Source organism: Charadrius vociferus, unplaced genomic scaffold (genome assembly GCF_000708025.1).
Source record: "Charadrius vociferus isolate BGI_N301 unplaced genomic scaffold, ASM70802v2 scaffold230, whole genome shotgun sequence".
Lineage (NCBI taxonomy): Eukaryota > Metazoa > Chordata > Aves > Charadriiformes > Charadriidae > Charadrius > Charadrius vociferus.
The window spans coordinates 1,472,526-1,496,997 of NW_009646500.1; the positions used below are offsets into that span (position 1 = coordinate 1,472,526).

At 40.2% G+C, this 24,472-nt stretch overlaps 1 protein-coding gene across 3 annotated transcripts; it reads right to left on the reverse strand.

The window, feature by feature from the left end:
• Positions 1-1,545: 1,545 nt before the first annotated feature.
• On the reverse strand, positions 1,546-10,849 carry GJA1 (gap junction protein, alpha 1, 43kDa). 3 transcript variants are annotated; one of them, XM_009883122.1, is made up of 2 exons: positions 10,602-10,849; positions 1,546-4,620 (listed from the first exon to the last, which is right to left on the reverse strand). In XM_009883122.1, the coding sequence occupies exon 2, from the start codon at positions 4,602-4,604 to the stop codon at positions 3,459-3,461; it is 1,146 nt and encodes a 381-aa protein (XP_009881424.1). In that variant the 5' UTR covers positions 4,605-4,620; positions 10,602-10,849; the 3' UTR covers positions 1,546-3,458. The 3 variants fall into 3 exon arrangements, with proteins under 3 accessions (XP_009881424.1, XP_009881438.1, XP_009881430.1); XM_009883136.1 differs by having other exon boundaries at positions 1,546-4,616; positions 10,602-10,830; XM_009883128.1 differs by having other exon boundaries at positions 1,546-4,616; positions 10,598-10,764.
• Between the last annotated feature and the right edge of the window lie 13,623 nt (positions 10,850-24,472).

Consider the following 24,472-nt stretch of genomic DNA (forward strand, 5'->3'; position numbering starts at 1 on the left):
GTGGGGGCCTTAGGATGAATTTGCCTTTTTTGAAAATACTTCTACACAAAACATCAAGACAAATTTTAAATACTTAACAGGTTTTGAATTTGGGTTTTCTTGCTGTTTTGTTTGTAACCCTGCTTTTGGTAATTACCTTCAGAGATGTGTATTTTTACAACATCTTTTCCAGTTTGAATTCAGTATCTAACATACCCTTCTACAGAGGTTGAGAAGTATGCACCAGCATTGCATCACACATTTTTTGTCAGCTGCAGACAATGCAACTGCTGCTGCAGAGATGCACTGGGAGAAAGCATATAAAGAATTGGATGAATGGCACACAAAATTATGTCACACTGATGACTTTGAAGTGTGTAACAAATACACTCCACAGAAGTAAATCTAGGTGGGAGAAATGTCCCACGGAATGTCTTTACTGTACACAAGCACACAAATGTGTTAGAGCCAAAAAATCACTCAGAGAACCTTGGCACTGAAGCACTAATTTCTATCAGTTGTCCAAGGTGCTCCAAGGAACTGTGTCCTTAACTTGGGAGGTACCTGACAATCAGCCTGTCTAGGAGACACTAGATTTTATCTTAGGGTGAGCCCTTCTCTGGATCTTTCTGCATCCACCTTTCCAAGGGCATGATCCTCACAAAATGCGTGGAATGCCCTTCCCTTTGTACAGGCAAACTAGGACAAGCCAGCTTGAATATGACTCATTGTTATTATTTAAGGAGTCATTCCTTGTGCTGGTGCTTGTGTAGTATCTCTCAGAGCTGTAAATCCACTACCACTGTCCTGCTTATTTTTCCCCTTCTTTACTAACAGGAGGGGAAAAAAATTGGACTTAGAATGATAAGCAAATTTGAAATTAGAAAGCTGTATGATAACTGCATGCCCATTATATTTTGACTTTTCAAATAAATAAGGAGTTGAACCATCTTTCCTTTAGAGTCCAATGGTGGAAAGCAAAGCACTGTATGTCTTCCTTAGTAATAGGGACCTAAACGGTGAAGCAGTAGATAGTATGTGAAATCCCAGCTTTATCAAAATCAGTACCTTTCTCCCATTGACTCTGAATGAACGAGGATTTGATTCTGGAAACTGAAACTGGCTGTCAGTCAAGCAATCTGATTACATGGGGGAATGTAAACTAGAGGCAACGATTTCTTAATGTTGAATCTAGGCCACATATAAAAATTGTTCAGAAAATTATGTGATAGTGTCTTACTACTATCTTTTTTTTATAATAGTTTGCAAATAAATATGTATTTTCTGAGGCTCATGGGAAGATTTGAATGACAGTAGTTCATGCCGAGTATGAGTTTGTTCCAGGAGTGGCACAAACGATGCTTGTTTTTCCTGTGTTGTGAGGGTATCTAAATCTGGTCCTGTGAAATTTCAGTTCAAAGTAAATCCAGATTTATTAAACCAAGAATACTGCTGAAATGCAGAGTGACTGGGGAAGAACGACGAGGGAAGGAAGGAGTTTGGAGTATAAGACTGAATGAAAAGATATATGGACATACAAAGCAGTAAAAGACAATTAAAAAATACATTTATACTAAATTAAAACTTTATTGACTAATGTTCTCCAGACAACATGATCCGACGGACTATGGTTGCATACATGCAATGAAGTTGAACACAACAGTAGTTTAACATGGAATGTCAAACAAATTAATATAATGTATTAAATGAAACAATTTATCTGTGTTGCTGCAAAATGAAACCAAGCTATGTATTTCCTTGGTCAATCTGTGTTCAGCTAAGAGGCTATGCATTTGAAGAAACTGGTAGATTTCTTTAGCATATATTTCAAATAAATTAGCTAGAATTGTACTCTTTAAAAATCCTTTCAACTTCACTTGCATTTCAAACAAAATCTAAGTGTAAACACTAAAGTTGCTAGAGCCATCTAGAAAGACCTAACTGTCAAAACTCGCAGTGGACATTACAGTTCAGTAAATGTGAATATTTAGAACAAGAAAAATACCAGTTACTGCAAAAGTCATGTAGGCATTTTATTATTAATCCAGCACAAAGCATTTCTTCTAAGTTTTTCACATAAAAGACTAAAGCTTGCTTACAGTACTACATCTTCTATCATTCAAGCATCATTATTACCTATCAGGGAGATTGGCTAGATGACCTAATGGGTCGTTTCCACCCCTAACTTCTACAAAAGAAAATCATTCATGCCAGCAAGAACATGGTTCGCTACATCTTGGGCTTGATCCTGTAGCCTTTGTTCAGGCAAAACTCCCACTGACTTAAAGGAGATTTTCCAAAGCAAGACATCCAGGATTAGACCCTTTTAATTTTTTTCTTTTTAAAAAAGCATCCGTTTAGGATACATGGAAAATATTCTATAGAATTAAAAAAATATAATGACATGTGCTTCACTTGCATTGAAGGAATCAGAGAATGTAAACACCATAGTGGCCCACGTCTTCACAATATCCATGAAAAAGTGTCAACTGCAAGTAATCTGTGTGCATTTATTTCTCAACATAGGCTTCTGAGGGTGTTTTGTGTAGACCTTTACCTCCACATCCACACACATGTACACCCCTAATATACATAAAGGTGGGATAAAATTCACTAAAGGCAGTTGCTTGCCTGTCTTAACGCTTAAATCTGCAAGTGGCAGCAAACTGGGTTTTATATGACGTTAATTAGACTGTACGTGAGCAGCAGGACATGAATATTGCTGTGGGCAAGAGAGTGTGGTTGCCGGTTCTACAAGTGTGGAGCCATCCCGCTTACGCACATCACAAAATCTACCTGCGTGAAGGGCTGGAGAGGCAGGTGACCAAAGTATTTCTTGGTGGGCCATGTCTGAAATCTGAGTTGAATGATTCAAAGGCTGTAGATTGTCCTCACAGGAGCCTTTCGACAACCTGGAGGACCACAGAGGAAAGTTTACCTTCAAAGTGCACTTTCTAAGAATGGAATGTTCTTGACAGGGAAATGATCAGAGGCAATCCTGGACTTTTTTGCTTGTTGAATAGGAAAAATGTTTTCATCTTCAGGCAGCACTTCACCCTGACAAATGTGAGTTCAGTTATTATTGGGTTTTAGTATTACAGAAGATTCTTTAGAAACAAACATGATAGTACACACATACACATACACTCAGATATTTACAGCCTTTCTAGAAAAACAACCCCCTACCTTAGTACTGACTACCTATCTTTTTCCTTTTTTTCTTTTTTTTAGTATTTAAATTCTTTAAACCAGCTACATTAAATACCAATGTGTACTGTACCACCCCACACCAACCCCACATCCCCCCCAAAAAACAGCAAGTATTTTAAAAGTTTGTTCACTTGTTTGTTTGTTTTTATGATTGTTAAAATCTCCTGCTTGAGACTGTTAAGTACCACCTCCACCGGAACAAGATCAGCACTGACTGCATCTTCCAATGCACGTCGTTTCATAGTAGAGCAAGTACTGCAGCTAGAAACTTAGATCTCCAGGTCGTCAGGTCGAGGCCTGCTGCTGGCTCGGCTGCTGGCTCTGCTGGGAGGCCTCTGGTCCACAATGGTGAGGGGCTGCAACTCGTGTCCCGACGCCAGTTTTTTAGTGTTCTGGTGCTCATCGGAGAAGTCGAAGGGCTGGGCGTGCGAGTTGGAGATGGTGCTGCCAGCCTGTCCCATTCTGTTCTGCTCCGCGCTGTAGTTGGCCCAGTTTTGCTCGCTGGCTTGCTTATTGTAGTTACGACAGGAGGAATTGTTCCTGTCTCCGGTAACGAGCTTGTACCCTGGGGGAGACATGGGAGACAACGGGGCGGTTGGCGAGGAGCAGCCATTGTAATAAGCATACTTGGGGGAGCCACAGTCCTTGGAAGGGCTCATGGCACCACTGTGGGAGTAGGGGTCGGTTTTCCCTTTCACGCGATCCTTGACACCCTTGAAGAACACATAGAAAAGCTCGATGATGTTCAAGGCAAGAGACACCAAGGACACGACCAGCATGAAGAGGATGAAGATGGTTTTCTCAGTTGGACGGGAGAGGAAACAGTCCACTCTGTGCGGGCATGGATCTCGCTCACAGGTGTAGATGGCATTCAGGCTAAACCCATAAATGTACCACTGTATCAGCAAGAAAGCCACCTCGAAGACAGATTTAAACAGGATGCTGATGATGTAAGTACGGAGCAGTCCCCCACGCATCTTCACTTTGCCATGCTCTTCAATCCCATACTTGAATTTCTTTATTTCTATTTGCTTGAGGTGCATATCCACATTCACACCATCATTTTGGACCACCTTGAGCTCTTCTTCTCTTTTGTTCAGCTTCTCTTCTTTCCTCATTACGTAGAACACATGTGCCAGGTACAAAAGGGTAGGTACAGACACAAATATGATCTGCAGAACCCAGAAGCGTACATGGGAGATGGGGAAGGACTTGTCATAGCAGACGTTCTCGCAACCAGGCTGTTGAGTGTTGCACCGGAAAGCAGACTGTTCATCTCCCCAAGCAGATTCGACTGCTGTCCCCAATAGCAAGATTCGGAAAATAAAGAGGACAGACAGCCACACTTTCCCTCCTGCAGTAGAATAGGCTTGAACCTTGTCAAGAAGTTTTCCTAAGGCACTCCAATCACCCATCTTCACAGGATGCTGACTAAAGAAGGACACAAAGAAAAAAAAAACAGTGATGGTTAAGACAGAGCTTTAATACCTTTGATACAATGAATCACAGATCAAGGCTAATAGAGCAGTGATGTCAGCTTTGTTTTAATTCACATTTTTTACATGATCTGAAGAGAAACCAGAGTTTTAGTTAGTCGGCAGGTGGAGTGGGAAGTCAGGGAAACTGAAAAAAGAAAGTAACATACAAAGTCTCAGAGCACAATGAAAAAAAAGAGGTTTCTAATTTCACTCCAGCTTTGAAGAAGTCCACGACAACACTAAGTTGCCACTGTGGTTGGCTCAGCTTCCTTGGTGGGAGTTGCAGTTCAATGACCGACACCTGCCTCAGGTAGAAAAGAGCTGTGACACACCGCTGCAGCCCGGTGTGGAAGTACGGAGTGGCACTGCCTGAATGTGCTAGGAACACATGAAGGATTTCTCTCTTTCAGTGTGGATCGTTCACGGTGACTTTTATGCTCACTGTTTAAGAGAATAAGACAGCAAACCATAGTATAACCTAAATACAAAAGGTTATACTAAGTTAATGTTAGGGTCAGATACCTAAAATTTTACCATTGCAAAATACACGCTATTTTTCCTACAGCAAAATTTTCACTACATTGTGTGTAATACTTTTAAGAATATAGTTTCTAATGATACCAAGTTTATACTACACTCAACTTCAGAAAAAACTTGCTATCTAAATAAAGTTTATACATTGGTATTTGCAGCACAAAGATCAAGGTTAGTATTCTTTATCTAGAGTTTTATGAAGGAATAAAAAATAGTAAATACATGAAGCACAGCTAAGCTTATGTTACCATATTGGAGGAACTGGTTTCCTGTTTATCTGTGGCTTGCTTAATTTATTGCAGTTTTAGCTTTGTATTTGCATCTCTTTGTATTTAAATTCCTTCACTGTGTTTTGAAAGGAAAAAAGATTTAGCAAGAAAAAAAGGTAGATGAGCTCTTTCTGGTTTTAAGGCAACTCCTGGCATGCAGTTTGCATTCCAAGTGTTGAACACTGCAAGTTTAAATTGTCTCTCTCGACTTGAGTTTTAAAGTGTGCATTTCTGGGACACGGGCAGCTTCTCGGGGATATCTGGAAATACACAAGATGACATAAAAGAAATGAAATGGTTTACTTGACGTTTAGATTCCTAGGAAAAACTAAGTTCACAATAGGATTTTTATCAACTGGAGAATGGTAATCTTATCTGCATAAAAAATTATATTTTAACTTGCCCCACTTGAACATGCATGTGAAATTGGGCACTTAAAAGGAAAAATAATCACAAAGTTTCCCTTTTAAAGTAGATGCTGCTGGGGATAGATATTTGTTCCATGCATGCTGCGTAATCCCTTCCTGGTATTAATAGTTTTGATAGTGTCCAAATTATTTCCTCCCCATCGCATCATGGATATATTCCCTAGCGAAGGTCATTTATAGCAAAAGCCCTTTTTGGCTAATTCGTAAAATAGGAAATTTTAGCACCTAGGAGATTTTTTTCCTCAAGAAGCAGTGAGTCACTGGAAACACAAGATTGTAAGTCTGGCAAACTCAATCATAACAATAGATGCCAAATAAAAACGCACCACTCCTGCCATCGGAAAGAGTCTGAGGGAGTAATGGGAGACAAGTGTTTAAAGGACTCGCTCCGATAGCTGCCAGATGCCAATTATCTTTGAACCCCTGAAAAATATGCCAGGGCCGTTTCCTCAGCCCGCTCAACCAGCTTGCTCTGAAGTTCACCTACTGCAGTGTGCGGACCCTTCCTCGTGTAATTTTGTTGTTGGCATGAATGAAGCCCCATCAAAGGATCGGGCCTGCTTCAGACTTTTAAATCTGGAAGCCTCCACTGGGAGGAGTACATAGCGTGTTTCTGTCTGATACATCCCTTCAGCCATCCCCAGCTTTAGTCCTTCCCAGGAAAGGCTACTTTGTCTTTATGGGCTCGGGGTGGCAGAGAAGGAGTTGGGCACAGGAGCGTGGAGGTCTCTGGAAAGGCTGGAATGAAATGTGATCACGTTCCTCCTCAGGCTGGGATTGTTAAAACAGAACAGCCTGTAACTATATAACACGTGAAGTTTGTTTTAAAAGTAAGCTATTTGCTCCATGTCCTAGAAGTGGAAGTGGACAGAAGAAGCCTTTTTCAAGTAACAGCTTCTTGATTTAATTAGACAGCTTTCCGATGATTCGAAACTACTGCATTAACAGACTTGCCTCAGACTCAATGTGTTTTTTTTACTGTCTAAATGTTATTTCAGATTGAAGGTTTGATTAAGAAAACAGAGGACGTGTTATTTCAAGGCAGTTATGTGTTGTTTGTTTTTTAATTACACTCCACTCTGGTCCATTAATGCAACATGATTTACTTCAGTTTTGACCTACTTAATCCCACACCTGCAATATTTCGAGAATTTACTACTTATTTTTTAATTTGCTTCAGCATGCAAAATTGCTAAGTTTCATTTATGTCCTCTGGCAATATAAACTCCAGGAGGAAACATTCCATGCTTGAATTACTCATACATAGTTTTGAACAGCAACTTTTTTTAAAGAGATCAGTTACACACTAGCCTTTGCCAGTGATAAAAAAACCCCACATCAATTCAAAACATTGTACTGTTAATCAGATAACCTTGTGGTGGCACAAATATATTATTCCTTTGCTTAAGTGGATTCTATTGCTTTATGAAACACAGTACTTTGTTTTGTTGTGGAGAAAATTCATTCATCCAATCTAACTTATTTACTTTCAGGACACTGAAAGACCATTTTTTATTAACTGATTACAATATCTATTTACTAGGTATAAAAAGAGGTTTTGTATCAAACAGTTATTTAAGTATTCTAGCTTTGTAAATAGTTTGAAATGGATGGAAGATAACCTTTAAAAATAGTCCTTCAGCATTCTGGACTTAAACTTCTTTTAACACTTCCAAACACCTTACGTGAGTCCACTGAATGACATAGGTTGCCTTGATCAATTGGGACAATCGATGATGAGTACATGCATTTCATGAGTTCTTACCGATTATTACTTTACAGGATTATAACCTTTTTCTGAGACAGACTAATCCCGGCCTCATAAACTCTTTAAAAGATGGATTTCTTCCAGCTCCTACTGTGTGTGGGTAAAGATAGGAAAAAAAGCCATAGAGCAGCAGGAGATATAACAGCATTCATCTGCATGAATTTTGGATGACCACATGGATAAGACATTTGATTTGTAAGCCACAATTAAGAAATTCTAGAACTATTTTTTATGGACAGCATTCATCATGTCATCTGGTTCATATTTTCCAGGAAGAATAATGCAAACTCAGTGCTGTGCTAACATGCCCAGGTCTGACTATAGTGTTAGAAAGTCACATGCTTGTGGATTGAAGAGCAGAGGGTTAGTGTGGAATCTAAAATGGGATTTTGCAGCTGAAGCAGTTGGGAAACAGGCCAAAGTTTTGGTTTTCCTACCTTTCCTGCGTTTTTCTGTGTGCTCACACACGCATAAATAGCCAACAAAAGATTCTGGACCTTGAACATCAATCAGCTTGAGTATTTCCCAAAAGCAACCAGCATTACAGAGAAAGCAGCCGAGACATACAACTGATGGGATTTGGATGGATTGGAATAGGGAAGGCTAGTTTTCTGAAATCTTACAAAAATCATCAGAAATCTTCCAGACATTCCCCTGGAAAGGTGTAGTTCATTTGTAGGTCTGCAGATGAGCTTCAGTTCATTTTCATCCACTGGACAAAGATTATGCACTAAATGATTGCAGTAACCAGGATTTGAAGTGTCACAACTGTGTGTTTTTTTCGTTGGCTGCTAGTATTGCTGGTGGTCAGCCACCAGTGCATCTATCCCATAGCCTTTGCCTCTCCTGTATCCTCTCCTCCTAATTTAATTCTAAAGCATAGTTGCAACAGGACCCAAAGCAACTGTAAGCACTTTCTTAGACATTTTCTAGTTGTACAAGTCAGGTCTACCCTCTGTGTTACTGCCCAGATTAATCCCTCTCCTGACTCACTTTGGAATTAAGAGAAGTAACACTGAATCCCCTGAGGGGGCCTTGGGCCCTCTGATGCTCTTGCTTGTAGATTTTGAAATGTGGATTTCCAAAATGTACGTGTGGCATAAACAACAGACCAGGTGCCTCCATATGAGATAAATTCAGTGGGTAACACGGGGAGGGGACACCAGAGACGGAGGGAAAGAGAGCAACTTATCTGATGAAACAGATACATTGCTCAATGTCATCTAACCTTCCTCATGCCCACAGGAATCCTTGGCCTAAACCAACGTTCATTTCAGAGACAAATAAAATTAATCTTTCGGGCTTGCATAATATAAAAGCTGAGATAACTTTACAGTTTGTGCTCCTGAGTGTATAAGCATTGAGATTTATGTCGCAAATCAAATCCCTTGTGTCCCTCTCTTCCCTCTTCTGAACTCAGCCTGCCGCTCACCCCTCTCCCATTTGTATGCTTGTTAGGTATCATGGGTCAGTGCCAGTGTTTGGCTTTGAAGTTTCTGAAGGAAACACTTCAGTAAACATCCCAAAGACTAGAGGCTTAAATTCTGCAGGGTAGTGTGCTGTCCAGATGTTAAAAATGGCAGGATGAAAGCTTCACGCAAGTCCTCCAACTCGCTCCCTGTGCGCACACAGACACGCACACACACACAGAAGTCAGGCACAAGGTGTCCGTTGCCCATTTTTGTCGCCATTGCCGGGGATTTTCGTCATAAACCTCACATACAAAAATCAAAAGGAGCTCCTCAGATGGAATATGCTGCTTCACGAGGCTCGCTGGTTATCTCAAGGCAAAATGTGAGGACACACATAAGCACACTATATTCTCGTTTAAGAGGAGAACGTGTTACTCGATAAGATAGACTCTCTGCTTCGTCTGTCTTTCAGCTGAAGGCTCTTTTTCCTGCCTCCTCGTGTTGCTCTTTAACTACTGGCAAGCAGCAGGCAACAATCGCTATAAGGGGTCACTCCAAGTCTTGCAATGTAAAAAGCGTTTTCGTTCTCCAAGAGATGCTGCTCAAGCATTTTTTTCCTCTGCATTTGTGGTATTTAAGCCTTCAAGGTAATATAAAAGGGAATGTGTCATATTCGGATTATGACACATATTGTGGATATTCTTGCACTGTTCTTCCTAGACAACTTTCATTTATATCCACCCAAGACTTTCACAGACATTGCCAACGTGGTAAAGGCATATCATGGTATCTTACATTCCTTCTCTAAAATCCCTCACCGAGGTTGCTAAAACAGAGTAACTATATACAAACCAGGTTAAAAATCCATAACCCACGTCTGGATTTTATCACATCTATTTTAAAAGAAAAGGGGGGAAACTTATCAGGAAGACCACGTGAAAGTCACCACGCTGGTAGCTGCAGCATTTAACAAAGCACCTAATTAAGAACCTTGCTCTGCACAAACTATTAGGCATCAATCATGATTTCCATGCGAAAGCAAAACGTGGGGGGCAGAAAGGGGACGCGCTCAGGACAAGGTCTCCCTGTTACTGACTTCTGATGCAATTTCGGGACAACAGAGGAGACTGAAGAGCACCTCGGGTTTTTTCTTTAAAAGAGCTCATTTAGTCCCGGGCAAATACACAGAGTAGCGATTTCACCCAAACACCAGCAACAAGTCTGCAACTCAGCCCTCGCAGTTACAACTTCATCGCTGTTTCTCTCTCCGTGGAACAAGGTTAGAAGTTGAAGAAGTGTAGTATCTGCAGAAATGTATAGAAATAGCCCCAAAGAAAGCAAAGAATTCCTCCAAGTTTGAGCTTAGCACTTTAAGAGAACTTAACGCTTTTATAGATGCCTATTTTTAAACAAGTTCAACCATCAGCGCAGTAACACAAAAATCCTGAGGGTGAAAAAAAAAAAAAAGTGTTTTCAGAAAAAGTGATACACAAAAAGATGAAAAAGGGAAACTTTCAACTTACCCTTGCTGATCAGCAGTGAAACTGGATCAGAATACTTCTTTGGAGGGTTAAAGTAAAATGGAAGAGCACGTTCAGGCACTCCGACCTGCCTATTTAAACTTTAAAAGTCTACTGCTGTTTTGTATTTTTCATCCTTCCTTCCCCACTAATGAAAGAAAAGTGCTGATACCTCGTAAAAGTTTTTTCTAACTTGGAACACTGGGAGAGCTTTTAACAAGTTTTCAAGCCTCTGACTGTGAAAGAGGAGGGGAGAAGGAGGGGTGGCAGCCCAGGAGGAGGGGCGCTCTGCAAATGGAGAGGAGGAAGGTGGGGGAGGAGGGGAAGAACTGAAGAACTGAAGGCACAGCAAAAACCAGCCCGGAGAAAAGGAGAGAGCGAAGGCGTGAAGGTCCACTCTTGCTGATGTAACAAAACAAATCTAAAGGCAGTCAGCAACCACACCACCTCCCTCCCCCACCCCTCCACTCCCACCCCGGTCACTGAGGGCACCTGGATGGCACTTCGTCCAGATTTGGGCTTGCCCGGGACAGATGAAACAACTTAGCTCTCTGGTGTGCACCAGGAGTTTCGCTATAGGGAAAGGGAAAAATGCGTGAAAGGGATTAATGGGTAACCAGCGGGAACCTCCTGGATGCTGGGGCCGGACTGCGTAGCTGCAGTCTCCGTTCCCTCCTTGCCACCACGTAGGAGAGGAAGCCCTCTCGAACTCTCTGGACTTTTTGTTGTGAACGCAGCTTTGTTTACTTAGGTCTATTTCCTTTACGTGCACACATGAAAGTACACACCAGGAGCAGAATGTTTGTTTCTACAGGAGATACCCATCACACATTTTTTTATTATTATTTGTGTGTGTGTGTGTGCGCCTGTGTGTCCATCCCATGGGAGAAATGAAGAAATGATCTCACATTCCAGGAAACTCTTTCCAGGAAATTTTACAAAATAAAGCATAGTACAGAGAATCAGTCTTCAATAGTGAGAAGAAATTCTCCTGATATTTTCTGAGTGCGTTTTACAGAATAAAAGCATGGTCCAAAACTGACTTGTTCAATTAGAACGAAACTAGTTTGGTTTTGGTCCTGACCAGTCCCTGGTTAAACGCTCCTTGAAAAATGCCTCCTCTGTAGAAAAAAGATTAATTTCTTTCTCTGCCCGTGTTAAGCTCCTCACACATGGAGTCCAAACTGCACTAAGAATTGGTCTTGTACTTGTTCGTGTCATGGGGTATTAGCTCCTCTGTGGGACCGCTTAAGAGCTTCTCTAGAAGAGTTCGTGGTTAGATAGTTCTCAATGAAGTTTCACATTTGGGTTGTACCAGGCTCATTTGGATTTCAATTCATGTTATTCTCATGGGCTGTTTCTGGGCTTAGAAGCATGGATGAACATTTTTTGCTCTTTAAAGGCTATAAAGGAGGGGAGAAGTCCAGTAATGACCACTGAGAGGTTCCCAACTAAAGGTCCTCTTTACAGTTACTTCTTGAAATAATGAATGTAACACTCTACAACACAACCTAGATAATACTGCTTATTTTTCACAGCCCTTACCTACTGCTTTTCACCCAGAACTCTCCGGAGAAGAGAACTAAGACAAGATCTTTGTAGAAATATACTCAGCAGGGAGCTTTGAAGCTGGGAAACAAACACACGGTCCTGGTTCTTGCTCTGGAGCTCTTTGTAGCAGTCCACACTGCCTCCTGTTTGAGAAAAAGAGCTAGTACACTACAACTGTACACCTTCCATCCTCCTTTCTCTGGCTTCAGACGGAGACGGCTGGCTTCCCGAGCTTGCTCCCTTTCCTTTGATACTGGCTGTTAGTTTTGACAGCTTTTTCAGTTATTACAGTTGTCCACGCCATATGGCAGAAAGAAACCTTTTCTTCGTGTTCTTCGAGTGTTGTTTTAGGGTTGCTTTTTCTCTTCACAGCAAGGGAGATATGGAGCTTTGTGTTTAGCAGGCTGTGGGCCCTTCTTGAGAATGAAAAAAATGTAATATACAAACCATAGTGTTTCACTGCCTTCATGACTGCGGTACAGTCAGTGAGCGGAGTACACATAATGCTCCTGCTACTGCTCCATAAAGCACTGGTTATTCTAGAGCACAGTATGAAACACCACCAACATGGCTACATGTGTGCCCATGCTGAGGCGCTGAGGAGATTTGGGATGTCATATATGTTGATATTGAAAACTCTGCCCCTTAGGAAAGCAAAATTATTCCAGGAAAAAACCCTTGAATTGCAGCATAGCATGCTAGAATACAATGCTATCATTCCCTGTCAAAGCTGGCAGGATCACAGGGTCCAGCTTGCCTGATCTTGCATTTTTCCATGTATCTTCTTGTATAGGCTTTGAGTTTTTCACTCATTCTCTTTCTAAAACAGGGAGGGAGAAGTATTTCTGCACTTAAATAAACAAAACAGTGTTTGTGAGAAGCCCAACACTCTTAAAATCCACAAAACTAAAATGAGTATCTTAGTAACAAGGGAAGGATAATTTTGCAGCAATAATAAGCACAAAACTTGGCTTTGCTACGGCTTTATCCACATGAAAAGGGGAAGTATTTCAAGTCACCGCTGTGATACAGTGTGGAATTAGGAAGAATTATTATTAGTTCTGATAAAAATGCCCTGGAAATGTCTTTTAGAGTTTGGAAATAAGTCTCCATGATCACGTTTCACAGCCTGTTACCAGAACATATTCAACTTCAGATGTTGCAATGATCTACCATTTCACAAGGTTACCAGAAAGTCTCACACTCGTTTGCATCGCAGTGAAAATAAGCTTTTCAGATTGAACAAATGTCTTTACACACAACCTCTCTTCAGCTGAAGCTGTGTTCAACAGGACAGCACGGGGGTGTCAGACCTGAGTTATTTGCAAGTCAGTTCTTAATTGCGGACTAAGAGACGGGTAAGAAGATCACAGATTTGAAGGTTTGTATTGTGGAATACAGACTCTTTTTTACACCACAAAATGGAAGATTTTGGAGCTCAGAGCTCTCTGGAACCTATACTGCCATCCATTGACATTTTGCCTTTTGGAGCACATGGCGCTGTCTTGTGAAGCAATCTTTTAGCGTGGCAATCCTGGGACTGCAGAACCTGTTTCTCTTTGGTTTGGCAGGCTAGAGCACAAGCAGTAAGAGCACGTCTGCACTGCGAACCAGACGCAGAGCTGGAGCCCAGGCTCTGTCAAGTGCATCACTGGGACTGAACCCCAGGGTGACTTCCACAGGATTTCTGTCTGCTGAATCCCCGGCTGAATCAGTGAAATAGTTCAGAACCCATAGTACCGCTGCTGCTTTTCTACATAGTCTTATCAAAAGGAACCATAAACTGGATTATTTAGTATTTACAGCCTTTGAGACATATTCGTGATTAATACAGAAGTCAGTCCACTGTTTTCTTTCTATTTGTTACCTGAACTTAAGTACAGAACTCTATACAGAAACTGTTTCCTCATATCACCTCCAAATATTTCCTCAAAAATATTTTAGCAACCTGATTCACCAGGAAAGCCCTAGTGAATGTTTCATTTGGAAAGCTCTCCAGTCCTTTGACCATTACAAAATTTCCCGTTGATACCAGTGCGGTTCATGGTCTACTCCCAGTTAAGGATGTCTGTGACTGATGGCACTCTTAAAACAAAGAGCATGTCTTCACTTATTTTTGATTTGTTTGCAAAATTCACTTCTCAGTAGTCCCATGCACAGAACTGTCCTGTCCAGTTCCACAGAACTGGTCGTGTGCAATCTGGGAGAGGAGTTCATGGACTGAGCAAACTGACTATTCAGTAAACTGAGACGAATATAGACATGTAATACAGATTGTCTTGGGTGCCTTTCAAGGCAGCTGTGCAGTCACCCACGTCCCTGGATGGCACGTAAGCTTCAGCACGTCTTCACCGATATCCCTTCTCAACACATTTGGCTTTAAAGACAGACTTATGAATAATGTGTGGCCCTGTTTCATGCCCTGGTGAGGTAAAGCTTCTCAGAATGTCCAAGGAACAATAATGTGGTATTTCTTGACTACCTAAGCACATAAATGTGCAGACTAATGATTTTTTTTTTTTTTTTTTTAAAAAGCAGCCAGTGGTTTTCCCTTGTTTAAGGAATTTACATCATGAAGAAATACAACACAGCTTAGAAATTGCTGGCCACAGCCCTCGCACGTTACTAATTTTTTTTTTTTTTTTTTTTTAAAAAGCAGCCAGTGGTTTTCCCTTGTTTAAGGAATTTACATCATGAAGAAATACAACACAGCTTAGAAATTGCTGGCCACAGCCCTCGCACGTTGTGTCAGCTGGGGCGACTGGGCTGGAGCCCACTGGAAGCCGCAGCACCCAGTGCCGTCGGGTCAGCAAAACACAGCCTTCCCCCCCGCCCCGAGTTTCAAAGGGTCATCGCTTGTTCAGAGCAAAAGCAATTGTCACCCCTCAAGGTGGCAGCTGTTCCCACTTGGGTAGCATGGCACATAGCATATAAGAGAATGTTTTCTGATAGTTGTAAGAATAGTAATAATAAAAAGTAGGATAACCACAAGACTGTCTCTTAGTGAGCACACCTGCCATTCCTTGTTGAAACTGGTCTCTCAAATTCATTTGCTTGACATTCCCCAGGGGAAAAGGAGGCTTAGTCATTCTGCTCTTACTGATCTGCCTGCAAAAGAAAAAAACTGCCATTTTATGAGACCCTGCTGAAAACACAACAAGACTGAAGCACCTCAGATGAAAGCGTGGAGAAGTTCTCAGTGACAGATGCTGTGGGATCAGAGGCCGGCCTAGCAAACGGTCACTATTCTCTGGAAATATTTTGCACTGTTGCACAGTCATCTATCTAGAATCTCAGAGTGTTTTATAAATATTAACGTAGAACAAGTTACGTTATGTTAACCTCTTTTACAGAGATGGGAAGTTTGTCATGGAGAATATCAGCAGCTCTTCTGAGTCATAGACAGCTCACGACACAACGAGGATTAGGAGCAAAATTTCTTAATGCCTGGCTCCATCTTTTAAGCCCAAAATTATTCTGTCCTATTCACTAGTTGCTTTTTGAAATGTCAGCTAGCAGTGAAAACAGCTAAATGGGTGTTTTATGAGCATTACAGTGAGGATCACAGGAAAATACAGGGTTCAAAGTTTGGGGTGATTGTCTCCTTCCTGTTCTTCATGCTGGTGCCTGCCACTTTATACCACTAAGATCTCACTACAACTTCTTCATGGTGATACTCAGCTTGCTCACTTTCCCAGGCTTTCATAATTAGAAATATGAATTCATTCCTGGTTCGCTGCTGGACAGAAAGGGAGAAGGGTAATGAGTGGAGGCTCAGATGCTCTTCAGCTGTGCCAGGGAACTTCTAAACCTCATTACAAACAGCTTAAACGTCAGAAAAGTTGGTCTTAAATGGATTTATCCCAACATTGTAACTGATTCCAATCAATATCTCCTCTGAGCTACCTGCCCCTTTAGAAAGACAGTAGAAAACCATTCAAACAAAGAATGAAGTATGAGTTCACAGATCCTTATGAATTTGGCTCCACCTTCTGTACACAGTGAAAATAAACATGAATTATATTGGATCTTGAATGTCAGTTAAGCTTTTTGTTTGTTTTATTTTCCATTTCACTTTCAAAAATACTGCACTGAGATGGTCTCATGGTATTTTGTGAGCTTTTATTTCTCTATATTGGTGGTGAGGATTTCCAGTCATTTGATTCCAAAGGATGGGAGCTTTTTAAAACAAATACGGCTATTTCAGGTTTTCAAACCATAGAGTCACAGAGTGTGAAAGTAAAGTAGTCTTTCACACTATGTGACAGTCTTTACATTTCTTCAGGGCATCTTGCAATGACTGAATACATTAGAAAAGAAATAAAACAAAGTTTCAGAATATGTATTGCCACCGTCTGCTGCTTCCTCTGATGGGTAATCTCACTGAATCCAATAAATCTGCACACAGCAAGTACTACCCAGCAATGTAAATAAAGGCTCTACAGCCAGACTCCAAAATAGAAACCTGCAGAAATAAAAGAAAACTAGACTACGTAACTCCCCCAAATTCCTATCCAGTTGGACACTTTTGCACCTTTATTGATGAAAACCATTTTCTTTATTACCAAACAGAAAATAAGCTATGCAATAATTGTTGTGCTTTGAATATTTAAAGTGAGTGGTTTTGACATAAATTCTAATACGTTTTATCCACATTCTACAAATAGTAACTGACTTACTGTGGTAGTCTTTGAAATCTTGTAGAGATAGATGAGTTTTCCACATGCGGCTGAACTGAGGGACAGAAAATTTGGCTACTCTGCCCATGTCAGAAGAGCAAAGGAGAAACGGGTGAGCTCCCTTACCCTCAAGAAATCTCGCCTTTTCCATCCTGTCCTCAGAATATCCTCAGGTTTTATTTCATTTTGAACTTTGATCTTCTCATTTAAATCATTCCGGAGTTTCATTTGGCATTTGAATGAGGCACTGTGTTTTAGTCACAGAGCAATATTTTTACGTTTCCTTAGGCAATATAATTGGTTATAGTAGATTAAATTGAGTTGCTTCAATACTTAAATAAGCATTGAAGTCTAAGCAAAAGTACTTTTTATCCAGAAGATCAAAATGAACATTTTATTTATATCGGTCTATGAATTGTTCAGTATTTGGAAATAAATCAATTTTTTTCTACAACTTTCTACATAGAAACAGAACTAGAATTAATTATTTATAGGCTCTCATTTATTAATGCATACATGGGAATACGATTTGTTAATCCCATTATTCAATTAATTTATTTTCTTTTTTCATCACAAGATTAGAGAATGCTTGTGGGCAGCCTTTTCCTGTAGCTACAATAATTTTTAGATTGACTATTTCATTCACATTTTGCTGAGTGACTGTGTTCACTCACCTGCAGACAGCCTATGCTGGTCATTGTAGTCTTGTCCCCACACGACTGTCACGGAAAGAAAGAGGATCAGCTGTATTCTCACATTATGTTTTTTTGGGCTGCGGAAAAGAGAAATTTAATGTCACCTAAAAGAATGGGCCTGAAATACACTATTTAAAAATATTTCTGAAATACAGATGCAAGGTGTGTGAGATGTTCCTGACTGAAAGGCAGCGGTGCGCTCATTGGATTTCTTGACAGCATCACAGGGGTGTTTGAGGACATGAACCTTTCAAGACTTCCCTTTCATTTTTCCTACACCACTCTGTTGCCATTTGCTGTACAGATGCATATATGTTGGCCAGAATAATTTGAGGAGCATAATTGCTCCTTTCTTTTAGTCTGCAGGATTAACTGTTGTAGACATGAAAGGGTCTACAAAGAACTGAACATCAAGAAATTTTACATAAAACCAAGTAAAAATTATTAATAGAGTTGACTGCCGGTAAAAGCACAAATTGATTAAAAATATACTGCTAATTAAGGGGTTCCCATAAGAACAGCTTTGGGAAAACAACTGGAAAATTAATCTACTGGAATTAGCTGTTTCTGTTATAAGTTTTTCCCAGAAAGGGATCTCCCAGTATAACCCATTAGTCCTTTTCCCAGGCAGTAAAGAACATCAACTCCAGTGGTCGGCTTTGAATTTAAATGTATTTACGTTCATTTATTTAATTTCTCAGAGATTTTAAAGTTAACTGAACTGAAAAGAAAAAAAGAAAAAAGTAGTTGAGTTACAAAGTGTATCAGTAATTTAATGACAAGTACAAACGAGGCACAAAGAACATAAAAATCCCTGACTCCACAATTCAGGCTGGGAAGTGCTCATTAGCTGTTGCTAACACTGTTCAGCAAACGTGAATGGTGCATAAGGGAAAACATCACATAAGAGATAACAATATCGTTCAGCTATGAAACTTTAATACAAATTACTTACAAATCAAAAGCATGCTAAAAGCATACAAAATAAAATCAGTTCAATAAAGTGAGAAAAAATAGTTGTAATATTTTGAGCGTTAAACTAAGGGTTAACTTTTACATGTCAGCTTTGAATAATAAAACACAGCAGCTTTACAATGTTCTGACACCGCATTCAAAAGAAACCGCTTTCAATTACCCGCCCTTTAAACTAACATTGGCATGTTATCCATAAGCATAGTTCTTGTGAACTTAGTATCATAGACTTATAGAATGATTTAGATTGGAAAAGACCTTTAAGATCATCGAGTCCAACCGTAAACCTAACACTGCCAAGTCCACCACCAAACCATGTCCCTAAGAACTATGTCTACACATCTTTTAAATACCTCCAGGGATGGTGACTCAATCACTTCCCTGATTACACTTTACTTGATTACAATAAAAACCAAAATGGTTATGAATAATCTCAGACTATTCCATATTTGCAGAATATTTTCAGCAGATAGGAATGTAAGAATCAATTCAATGTTCTCACAGTCAATCAAGGTTATATCTTGCAAATTATTCTGTCTAAAATCTAAGTAAAAATTTGTAGGCAAAGCCAGTCAGATGTTCTCTCCTGTGAAAAAAGGAGATATATGTCCTTATATGAGTAAGTGCTTTTCAAGGGTGATTTATTGTAAGCATCGAGAAGGAGAATGAATACAGAATTTCGGTCCTACTGCAGATGCGTGGAACTGAGGCACACAAGTCCTGATTTCTGTCCCAGCAGCCTTCCCAAGTGATTACCAACCTCCGGAAAAGTGTGAACTTCTGCAAAGCTCAGTCACCACCCACTGTGCTCGGCATGCCCAGAACCACCCCACGCTGGGCTGCCCACCTCCCACCTCCCATCCTTCCTCTGGCCAGAAATCCCGAGAAACCAGAGGGACCCCCACCTCCCTCCCTACAAAGGCCCCGTTTTGCCGTGTATTTTCCGGAGCAGCCCCGGACAGGCTGCCATGTGGGGCTTCCCACGCCACGCACTTCTTCCCAGCTGAGGCCACTTGTGATTCTGCTCCTGCCGCTGCTAAGGTTTTTGCTAATTATTTAGTGATCAGAACACTTGCCCCCAAAGCTGTAAACTTCCTTGCAAGCCCTGCTGAGACTGTAAGCTTCAAAACGGTATCTTTAGCTTTCCAAGCCACTGCTTTAATTAGCAGGACAGAGGATAACTGAAGGAAAATGGATGCATCTTCTATTCCTGTAGAGAAAGCTGCGTTATTTTGCAAAAAGAATTGAAAAATTCATTAATCTGAGAAACAAGTCAATAAAAAATTAAGTGTGAGAATATTTACAGAATACTAACAGACTTCTGTTTGAACCAGAGCTTGAGCTCTATACTGTGTAGTTAAACCTCCCAATTTTATTCTGGTTTTCTTTGAGCGTGCCCAGAAATTCCAGGAGCGGAATGACATCTCCCCGGGGGGAACCTGAGCTCCCTCCTTCATGCAGAGAATGACAAGCCAAAGAAACTGTGTCTAATGACTGAGAGATGGTATTCTATTACTGCTACTAGAAGTTTAATTCCACACAGAGAAACAATTCCCTGGGAAGAAACAAGATTCTGACTTCTCTTCACCCCGCCAAGCGCTTCAACCACTAAGGCAGAAAGTGAAGTTTTCACCATGGAAGTGTCCTTTTTTCCATTAAGTCTCAATTTCAGTGGAGAAGCTCAAACTTTCAGGAAGCAAAGATGAGATACATATCTAAAATCTTTGATACATATTTATATATATTTGAGAGATGTATATATACACATGTTGACACTCTATGTCAGGAATTAATTGTATCATCAATACAATACTCGCATCCCAACAATTTGCTGATGTAGTTTTATGATCCTGTGAAAATATTGATCTTTTTCAATTTTGTGGGTTTGGAACATATTAAGAAAAAAAAAAAAAAAGAAGTGTGAAACACTAAGTTTGGAAGAGAAAAGTTGACTGCCAATCCCTGTGTTCATACAGAAGAACATTCACATTTTTCAAGCAGTAAGCGAAAATTTGTAAGCAAGAACTGTCTTTCTTCATGTACTGAATTATCAGAAGTTCATTATCTCCACTCAATGAAAAATAAAAATGTTAAATTAATAATACTTCAAAAATGAAATTTGAGGAAATTTGAATCATCAGTGTAGTATATTTTCTTTTTTTTTTTAAAAAAAACCTTGCTAGCTGCAAGATACATGGTAGAAATCCAAAGACTTTCACAACACACTATGTGCAAAAGCTGCTTTTACATTTTTGCAAACTTAAAATCCAGAACACTGATAACTTGCTTTTCTTAACATCTTTTCCAAAAACACTCTTAAAGACAGCGTAAGTACTCATAACATGGTGTTGTAGAAAGTATATTTGTTTCTGACAATTTCAGATGGGCACAGCACAAGCTGATACTATCTACGTGAGCCTGAGAACTCCTTTTGCCACCCATTGCACATTAGTTTATGGCAATTGTGAGCTCTTACTACATTTCAGATGAACTTCTTTAGTCCCTGTTTATACTTCTCTGGGTAAATTCCTTTTCTGAAACCTGAAAGCAGTCATAGGTACGAAGCCAGTTAAGCCGATAGGTGTAGAAGAAACTGCCAAAAATGTTTACTGATAAAGGAGAATCATGCTGATTAGCCAAACAAGCCAGAAAATGAGGGCTAATCTTAGGTACAGAAAAGGGAAACACACACTAGAAACTGCAAGTAAAATGCTAAAACCAAAGTAAAATCTCTTTGGGTTACTTTATGAAACCTCTACATAAAGCACAGATCATTTTATGAATTCATGTAGAGTCAAGTCATACCAACGCACCTGCACAGTTTTTTCTTTTTCCATGGCGCATAAATAGAACTTTGTAACTTATTCAACTTTTGTTCCCTGCCCTCAATAACATTTGATTTCAAGTAGGAATTCTACGTCAAGAACAAATAGGGTCTCTACCAGCCTTTGAAATGGAAATGTAGAAGTCTCAGTGTGAAATTGTAAAAGTCCTTGATATGCAGTCTGCTTGACCTGCAGACTACGTCTGAAGAGTGCTGGCCTATGTGTTGGCAGCCCTGGTGTTATATACCATCACAAAACAGCTCACTTCTACCACTGGTCTCTGCTGTAACAACTCACCATGAGTTTTTAAAAAGGTGTTTTGCTCTGATGGTGGCTACATGTAGATTTAAAGTTGGACAGGCAACTGGGAATTGAGCATATATTGCATATATGTATTCTGAATTCATGAAATCTGGGGAAACATATTTAAGGCAATACTATACACTTAAAAATGTGTGAAAGTTCTTTGGGCTCCCTTGCAAACTCCCCAGCGCAGGACTGGTAGGCAAAAGCATATTGCTTCTTTCATTCTATAAATTGCCCCGAGGAAGGTTTATTCTCATACACCTACAATTGACTGCCAGTGTTTTCAACTTAGCGGTGAAAACGAAAGCCATGAAAGAACGAACAAAAAATATAGCATCATTGGCTGACTTATTTTTTGAAGATAGTAAAAAGTATTCAGCAAAGCAGGATAACAATGAGCTTTGTGGATCAAATACGTAAAAGGATCCCAACACTGCAGTGCTAATCAAATGTGGCCACACTGATGATCACCACAAAACCAACCTATTCAAATTCCTGGTTTAGCTTAGAAAGATGCTTTCCTTACACAGACTCTACAGACTGAGGCATCGAGCAGCTTCACGCTTTCGGGACCAGTATGATTCTACACAGTCACAGCAGGAAGCAATTAAGGGACTTCTTAGAAAATTAGGTGCCTCTAGACATGGCAATTGCTGACTTGGAGCTTCCAGGCTATTACAGCAGTACAGAAAGACCTAAAACATGATTCAGCACCAGAAACATTGTGTGTCTTTAAGCCAAAATCTTTATCTTAATTCTAAATGTTACGCTGAAATGTAATCTTTCTTTATGTCACTGTTAATTACCGGTTTTACTACGAGCTCACATTTCTATGCAGCTCTGCAAACTAAGGTTGCAGATAGATAGTAGACACAATTTTCAGATTGTGCCAAGAAGAATAACTGCTACTGGGCAAAATGCCCGATGGGTTGTCTAACATCCCAATCCGAACCAGGGTTTGAAGTTTTGGTGGCTAGGAAAAAGTGTCATCTGCAAACACAGCAAATTAACCTGGAAGACACTGAAGGAGAGCACATACGAATTTCCATATTGTCCTTATTCAGATTTGCACCACAGCTAAATATAGAAGCAGCTCTATATTCAGGGAAAAAAAAATAAAAATAAATTCTACACCAAAGCACAATAAAATGTTAAAAAAACGATCCTTTTCATTTAAAAAAAAATATTGATGGCTATATTATTACTCTAAATAATTTGAAGATTACCGAAAAGCAATTTTGCTTTTATTCGAGAGCGGGGTGTATGAAGCGAAGCTTGGACAGGAGGCACAGGTTTGGCAAGGCGAGGGGGGACCGGGGGCGGGCGGGATGTTCCACGCTTCAGCCGGGTCCCGCTAGGGGGGGGTGTGACATAAAGGAGACCCTCCGGCAGCGCCGTGCCGGTGCCTGCGCTGCTGCCAAGGGGGCGCTCGGCTCAGTCCTTGGGGGAAGGGGCTCAGATTTGGGGGGGACGAAGGACACCGAGGAGCGGAGGAAGGGTGCCGGCCGGTGGCAGCACCCTCTCTAAGGGAACCCGCTCCCTATGTGAAAGGCGCTCCACCGCCTCTTTCTTGCACTGGTTCCTCATACCTCCCTCATGCATACACGCACAAACACAGCTGAACACTTTTTATAATATCTACTAAAAATGATATGTATTTTTTGTGGTTCTACACCGCCCCCCTCCCTCCGGGGGAAAAAAAAAAAAAGAAAAAAGTAGTCATGGACGCAAGAATTAACTATAAATGGTAAAAAATGTCACTAGGACGTCAAGAGTTTTGGTTTGTCACAGCCATTCTTCTCTTATTTAAAGGTCATGAATGCAAGAATTAACTATAAATGTTAAAAAATGTCGCTTGGACACCAAGAGTTTTGGTTCGTCATGGCCATTCTTCTCTTATTTCAGGAATGAATGAGTGAGAATTTGAAACTAGTGAGTTTTGAAGGGCTTCCACCTGAAACAGTAATGATTCTTGAAATATATTTCAAGGTCTTTTATATCATGGTCTGTAATAAATACTTGCCATAACATTTTCAGACTTTGACAAACTGATCTATGATTTTGGTTTGGTTTTAGTTTTCTGGCGAAAGCCAAGATAAGTTGCAGGAAGGTTTGCTTCACTATCTGTCAGCAAATATCTATCTATCTTCACAGTTGCAAAATCAATCAGCTTTCACCAAAGGCAAGTACATCCCAGCAGATCAGTCCTTATTTCTCCTCTGGTACCAGGACTTCTGCATTACACATGAAATACAAAATGTACATAGTGTAGTGATTTGGCTAGTACCCCAGAGTTTTCAAGGTCTATTAGTATAACTAATTAATTGCCATTAATTGTCTTCCAGGTTCTTTACTATCATTCATATTAGGCTATTAAAATGTTCTGGTTCTTCTGGGAGCAATATGTTGTATCCTTTTGTCAATAAATCTACAACACAGGCATTTTTCATTAAAGGTGTCAGTCAGCTATATATGAAGTGAGCGATTACTTATAAGTGGTTTGATCAATTCCTTCTGGGCAATATGACAGAGCAATTGTTTTAACAACTATTTCAATTGCAGAGAATGTATGTCAAGCTTTAATGTTTTCATCTGGAGATTGTGTTCACCTGCAGTAAAACCGGGTACTTAGATCACTTGAGATCTAATTGTCTCTAGAAGCATTGAAATTACTTTGCAATAAGTTAATAGAAAAAGTATCAAGTAATAATGATACCTAAGGACATGCTGCTACTTGATGTCACTTCCAGAAAAGGCACTGTATGTGTTTGGGACATTAAAAAAAAAAATAAAATACTGTGTAAGGTAAATAACCACAGGGAACATGTGGAGTTGCTGGCAGGGGG

Excerpts from the sequence above, each read along its gene's own strand:
- GJA1 (XM_009883122.1), bottom strand. The coding sequence starts at position 4,604 with ATGGGTGATTGGAGTGCCTTAGGAAAACTTCTTGACAAGGTTCAAGCC.